Source organism: Bufo bufo, chromosome 2, assembly GCF_905171765.1.
Source record: "Bufo bufo chromosome 2, aBufBuf1.1, whole genome shotgun sequence".
Classification (NCBI taxonomy): domain Eukaryota; kingdom Metazoa; phylum Chordata; class Amphibia; order Anura; family Bufonidae; genus Bufo; species Bufo bufo.
The window spans coordinates 440,293,495-440,300,996 of NC_053390.1; the positions used below are offsets into that span (position 1 = coordinate 440,293,495).

Consider the following 7,502-nt stretch of genomic DNA (forward strand, 5'->3'; position numbering starts at 1 on the left):
TTGTCCGCAAAACGGACAAGAATAGGACATGTTATATTTTTTTTGCGGGGCCACGGAACGGAGCAACGGATGCGGACCAGATCAACGGTCATGTGCATGAGGCCTAATTAAGATGCATGTCTGAAACTTTTATGAACATTTTTAAAACGTTAAAATCTGGCACAAGTGTTGAGCGAACTTGTGTTTTAAGTTTGGCGTCTAAAGTTCGGGTTATCGAAGAATCGCGTTATGGATTCTAAATTCCGTTATGGTCCGTGGTAGCGGAATCAATAACGCGATTCTTCGATAAACCGAACTTTAGACGCCGAACTTAAAGAGGACCTTTCACTAGAATAAAACATCTAAACTAACTATACAGACATGTAGAGCGGCGCCCAGGGATCCCCCTTCACTTACTGTTATACCTGGGCGCCGCTCCGTTCGCCCGGTATAGCCTCCGGTATCTTCATAGTTAGGCTCCATCCAGGGGAACCTGCCGGCATCCCATTCTCCCATGCTGTAGCGCTGGCCAATCGCAGCGCTCAGCTCATAGCCTGAGAGAAAAAAAAGCCTCTCAGGCTATGAGCTGAGCGCTGTGATTGGCCAGCGCTACAGCATGGGAGAATGAGACGCCGGCAGGTTCCCCTGGGTGGAGCCTAACTATGAAGATACCGGAGGCTATACCGGGCGAACGGAGCGGCACCCAGGGATAACAGTAAGTGCAGGGAGATCCCTGGGCGCCGCTCTACATGTCTGTATACACTGCGTGCAGAATTATTAGGCAAATGAGTATTTTGACTACATCATCCTCTTTATGCATGTTGTCTTACTCCAAGCTGTATAGGCTCGAAAGCCTACTACCAATTAAGCATATTAGGTGATGTGCATCTCTGTAATGAGAAGGGGTGTGGTCTAATGACATCAACACCCTATATTAGGTGTGCATAATTATTAGGCAACTTCCTTTCCTTTGGCAAAATGGGTCAAAAGAAGGACTTGACAGGGTCAGAAAAGTCAAAAATAGTGAGATATCTTGCAGAGGGATGCAGCACTCTTAAAATTGCAAAGCTTCTGAAGCGTGATCATCGAACAATCAAGCGTTTCATTCAAAATAGTCAACAGGGTCGCAAGAAGCGTGTGGAAAAACCAAGGCGCAAAATAACTGCCCATGAACTGAGAAAAGTCAAGCGTGCAGCTGCCAAGATGCCACTTGCCACCAGTTTGGCCATATTTCAGAGCTGCAACATCACTGGAGTGCCCAAAAGCACAAGGTGTGCAATACTCAGAGACATGGCCAAGGTAAGAAAGGCTGAAAGACGACCACCACTGAACAAGACACACAAGCTGAAACGTCAAGACTGGGCCAAGAAATATCTCAAGACTGATTTTTCTAAGGTTTTATGGACTGATGAAATGAGAGTGAGTCTTGATGGGCCAGATGGATGGGCCCGTGGCTGGATTGGTAAAGGGCAGAGAGCTCCAGTCCGACTCAGACGCCAGCAAGGTGGAGGTGGAGTACTGGTTTTGGCTGGTATCATCAAAGATGAGCTTGTGGGGCCTTTTCGGGTTGAGGATGGAGTCAAGCTCAACTCCCAGTCCTACTGCCAGTTTCTGGAAGACACCTTCTTCAAGCAGTGGTACAGGAAGAAGTCTGCATCCTTCAAGAAAAACATGATTTTCATGCAGGACAATGCTCCATCACACGCGTCCAAGTACTCCACAGCGTGGCTGGCAAGAAAGGGTATAAAAGAAGAAAATCTAATGACATGGCCTCCTTGTTCACCTGATCTGAACCCCATTGAGAACCTGTGGTCCATCATCAAATGTGAGATTTACAAGGAGGGAAAACAGTACACCTCTCTGAACAGTGTCTGGGAGGCTGTGGTTGCTGCTGCACGCAATGTTGATGGTGAACAGATCAAAACACTGACAGAATCCATGGATGGCAGGCTTTTGAGTGTCCTTGCAAAGAAAGGTGGCTATATTGGTCACTGATTTGTTTTTGTTTTGTTTTTGAATGTCAGAAATGTATATTTGTGAATGTTGAGATGTTATATTGGTTTCACTGGTAAAAATAAATAATTGAAATGGGTATATATTTGTTTTTTGTTAAGTTGCCTAATAATTATGCACAGTAATAGTCACCTGCACACACAGATATCCCCCTAAAATAGCTAAAACTAAAAACAAACTAAAAACTACTTCCAAAAATATTCAGCTTTGATATTAATGAGTTTTTTGGGTTCATTGAGAACATGGTTGTTGTTCAATAATAAAATTAATCCTCAAAAATACAACTTGCCTAATAATTCTGCACTCCCTGTAGTTAGTTTAAATGTTTTATTCTAGTGAAAGGTCCTCTTTAAAACACAAGTTCGCTCAACACTACTTGGCACAAGTCTTTCATGCTGCACAGGCTAAACCTGGAAATTTTGGCAGGACCAGACCAGCTGACCCTCTATTGTGTATCGGAGTGTCTTGACTCTTCCACGACAGCAGGTGTTGGGGGTAAAAAGGATTGGACATGTTGTATTTGAACATACCCAAACCTATGTTCTCACAGGAGGGAGGGCCTCATACTGAAGAGTGGAATGCCAACCAAACATGTCAAAATGACCCTCTCATGGCATAACGCTGGCACCATTCAATGCTATTAGACTATGGTGTGAAGATAGCCTAAATAAACACAGGCTTTGCCAAAGGCCATGGTTCCAGGATCTAGCCGAGAGGATTGAATTTCTAGGCCTGATATTAAAGGGGTTGCTCAATTTTTTTCTTTTTTCTTTTATGGGGGGGGGGGGGGGCAAACCTGCAAAGGGAAGCATACTTACCTGCCTCCCACCGCCAAATGGCAGGTCATCGCTTTGGCGAGTTTTCGGCTGTAGCTGCGTCAAAGCGGATGTTGACAAGCATGGGGTCTGAGTAAGGGCTGTTTCACACGAGCGAGTCCATTGCGGAAATCGCGCTCCGTGTGCGAGTGTCATGATTTATAATGCTATGTGCCTCTGCTTGACCTTATTTCTACAGAATCATACTGACAGCTTTATGTCACTATGATTCTGTGGAAAAAAGGCCAAGCAGAGACACACAGCATTATACATCATGATAATGCCGTGCGGTCCTGAAAGTCCAGAGCGGAGGATCACACTCACACACTGAGCGCGACTCCAGCAATGGACTCGCTCATGTGAAACAGCGCTAAGGCTACTTTCACACTTGCGTTTTGGCTTTCAGTTTGTGAGATCTGTCATGGGCTCTCACAAGCGCTCCAAAACGGATCAGTTTTGCCCTAATACATTCTGAATGGAAAAGGATCCGCTCAGAATGCATCAGTTTGCCTCCGATCAGTCTCCATTCCGCTTTACTGTCCCCCTGATGAAGCGGAGCTAAACGGATCTGGCACACAATGTAATTCAATGGGGGCGGATCCGTTTTCACTGACACAATAGAAAACGTATCCGTTCTCCATTGACTTTCAATGGAGTTCATGACAGATCCGTCTTGGCTATGTTACAGATAATACAAACGGATCCGTTCATTACGGATGCAGACGGTTGTATTATTGTAACTGATCTGCCCAAAACGCGAGTGTGAAAGTAGCCTAAGGCAGCGGCGGCTGGAAAGCGAAGGAGCCTGGACCCAGCAGCGGAGAGCGGGTAACAATGCTTCCCTTCACAGGTCCGGCCAGGCTGGGTGTCTGCCCACCCCCAAAAAAGGTGAACAACCCCTTTAAACTATTATATTAGATAACAGGGTTTTTGCAGAGAGCAAGATATCACCTGATCCATCCTTATCAGCTTATTTATAGGTCTTGCCACTTCTCACCCTATAGATGAAATAAGGTACTGGCACTGGACACATCCTAGCACCAGAACCAATATACCTGCAGCGGGCATGTAACGCGAGTTACAAGGATGATGTGGTGGCGGCAGAGATCTCATTCTACGGCGGGATACATGCCAACATATAGCCGCTCTTCTGTAATACTTAGACCGCTTTCACACAGTCAGTGTTTGTGAGCCCAAACCAGTAATTAATACACAGAGATCAGGTATAAGGGAAAGATCTGCACCTGGTCTGGGTCTTTGACCCGCACCTGGTTTTGGCTCACAATCACTGATGTGTGAAAGCGGCCTGTCACATTACACAGAGTCTGACACAGTTTCATAGGTTCAGGAACCGCCGACACTCCAGCTGTTGTGAAACTACAACTCCCAGCATGCTTCATTCACTGCTATGGGAGTTCTGAGGACAGCCGAGCAAGTGTGCATGCTGGGAGCTGTAGTGCCCCTGTTCTAGTGTACCGTATATAGTGAGGATCACAACACACAGGTTGAGAACGTGACAACTGTGACCCTTCCCTAGATGTCTACACATCACACCCTTTGTATACTGGTACTTATTCTGGATACACACGGCTGTGTATTTTACGGAGATTATCCACGCGGATCTTTGCACCAACATCTGCGCTGAAAACCCGCACAAACAATTGACGAGCTGGAGATTCCAAAATGTGAGACTTTGAAAAACGTATCTACTTAGCTGCTACTGTATTAGGGTACATTCACACGACCGTATGTACTTTGGGGTACGCAGATGACGGACTACAAAGAGTCCGCGAACCATATTTTACTGCCAACTATAGAACAAGTTACGTCTTTTGCTGAACTGATATGCGGAAAGCACATGGATGCCTTTTAGCATCCATATGTCAGTTCCGCAAAAAAGATAGAACATGTCCTATTCTTGTCCGCAGATGTGGACCACTGCTCCATCGAAGTCAATGGGTCTGCAAAAAAAGAAAAACTGACCGTATGGTTTTTTGTGGACCTCAAAATACAATGACATCCGTGTTGCATCCATTTTTTTGCGGATCCACTGTAACAATGCCTGTCCTGGTCTGCAAAACGGACAAGAACGTGACATATTCTCTCTCTTTTGCGGAGCGGACACGGAGAGAACACAGTCATTTCAGTTTTTGTTGTTATTACAGTGAATGGTTCTGCAAAAAAACGGAATGGAAACCAAAGACGTTCATGTGCAGGAGCCCTTATGCTCGCCATATGCCCTACAGCAGAGAAACAACCTAGCACAGAGGTACTTACCTGCAGGTGTAACTAAGATTTCGGCGAATACTCCTTTTGAAGAAGCTCTTGCACCCCTCGCAGGTGAAGACGCCATAGTGCTTGCCACTGGATTTGTCACCACACACCACACAGTCCACCTGGATGCCAGGGCGCTCCTCATCAGCTTGCTCTGGGTCACTCATACCCCCGGGCGGTGAGGCCTCATCCTCCTCTGAGTTTCTGGGGTACCCCTTCCCCATCCCATTAGTGTCACCGTTGGGGTCTCCCCAGCCCCCAGACACCATGGCCATAACAGCACCAAAATCAAGGAAAGTTAGGAAAGGAGCAGAAGAGAAATCCGGGTGATGCTTCTAGCCAGGTCTGGGCATTATGTAGAAAATGCCAGGCTGCCAGCACTTGTGCCCTTCTCCTTTGGGACTGTCTGGGACACAGGAACAGGACAGACCGGTTGTGTAGGACCGAACAGAATGAAATGCCCTGAGGGGCGGTGAGGGCAATGACAGAGCAGCTGTTATGGCGACTCTGTAAAGGTGAAACCAACGGCGGCGAGGAAGTTTAGTGTGTGCGGAGTGTCCTGTGTGCCCCGGATGTGCCGGACTGCTCCAAGTGCTTGGGGGCAGCGGACGAGACTGGCGTGCTGTAGACAGATGGATGCGCGCCCTCTGAGGCAGTAACGCCTGCCACCCGATAGAGGAGTGTGTGAGGCCCCCTGCGGGGTGCAGTTACCCAGCAAAGCCCCCTTCCGTTCGCCCCATGCCCAGTGCCCGGTCCGGAGTGCGGCCGATGGGAGCGGGGAGGGCGGGCAGTTGGGGCCCCTCCTACCATGTGACACCCGGGAGGAGGGTCCTGGACAGAGGAGGGATTCTGCGGCCGGAGGTGGGGGCGGAGGGGAAGCAGGAATTACCTCACAGGACAGGTGCCTGTGTGCGCGCCGGGACTTCACCTCACACCGAAGTCGTGGTTCCCTCATAGGTCTCCAGCTGTCTCTAGTTCTGGGTAGTGGAGGGCACAACGTGTGAGGGGGCAGTTATACCAGAGGACATGGCATAAGACCGAGGTGAACAGGGGCGTAAGGACTAGCACCCGGCCATGATGCCTGAGGGAGACCAAAGTCTACTCTGCGGTGTAAGAAGACACGAGTGGTGGAAATGGGACGTGATAATGTCGTTTCTGAACTGACAACATAGTGTAGATCCATCCCCTGAGGGAACCTGTTCTAGTCTAATGGCCGCTCTTGGTTTCAGTTATGTGCCAACCAGGGGGCATACTAAAAGGAATGACAGAGTGGAATGCCCATAGAGAATAATGGACCGGAGCGGAATGCCCATAGAGAATAATGGACCAGAGTGGAATGCCCATAGAGAATAATGGACCAGAGCGGAATGCCCATAGAGAATAATGGACCAGAGTGGAATGCCCATAGAGAATAATGGACCAGAGTGGAATGCCCATAGAGAATAATGGACCGGAGCGGAATGCCCATAGAGAATAATGGACCAGAGTGGAATGCCCATAGAGAATAATGGACCAGAGTGGAATGCCCATAGAGAATAATGGACCAGAGTGGAATGCCCATAGAGAATAATGGACCAGAGTGGAATGCCCATAGAGAATAATGGACCAGAGTGGAATGCCCATAGAGAATAATGGACCAGAGCGGAATGCCCATAGAGAATAATGGACCAGAGTGGAATGCCCATAGAGAATAATGGACCAGAGTGCAAGGCCCATAGAGAATAATGGACTAGAGCGGAATGCCCATAGAGAATAATGGGCCAGAGTGCAAGGCCCATAGAGAATAATGGGCCAGAGTGGAATGCCCATAGAGAATAATGGACCAGAGTGGAATGCCCATAGAGAATAATGGACCAGAGTGGAATACCCATAGAGAATAATGGACCAGAGTGCAAGGCCCATAGAGAATAATGGGCCAGAGTGGAATGCCCATAGAGAATAATGGACCAGAGTGGAATGCCCATAGAGAATAATGGACCAGAGTGGAATGCCCATAGAGAATAATGGACCAGAGTGGAATACCCATAGAGAATAATGGACCAGAGTGCAAGGCCCATAGAGAATAATGGACCAGAGCGGAATGCCCATAGAGAATAATGGGCCAGAGTGCAAGGCCCATAGAGAATAATGGACCAGAGTGGAATGCCCATAGAGAATAATGGACCACAGTGGAATGCCCATAGAGAATAATGGGCCAGAGTGGAATGCCCATAGAGAATAATGGACCAGAGTGGAATACCCATAGAGAATAATGGACCAGAGTGCAAGGCCCATAGAGAATAATGGACCAGAGTGGAATGCCCATAGAGAATAATGGGCCAGAGTGCAAGGCCCATAGAGAATAATGGACCAGAGTGGAATGCCCATAGAGAATAATGGACCAGAGTGGAATGCCCATAGAGAATAATGGACCAGAGTGGA

General features: G+C 47.8%; 1 protein-coding gene across 1 annotated transcript in view; it reads right to left on the bottom strand.

Moving 5' to 3' along the window:
- Positions 1 to 5,899, bottom strand: part of NR2F6 (nuclear receptor subfamily 2 group F member 6) — a 64,770-nt gene extending 58,871 nt beyond the window's left edge. The window contains exon 1 of the mRNA XM_040417474.1: positions 5,085 to 5,899. Coding sequence (XP_040273408.1) covers positions 5,085 to 5,356 — 272 coding nt within the window. The 5' untranslated portion in view covers positions 5,357 to 5,899. The remainder of the gene's footprint in view (positions 1 to 5,084) is intronic.
- Between the last annotated feature and the right edge of the window lie 1,603 nt (positions 5,900 to 7,502).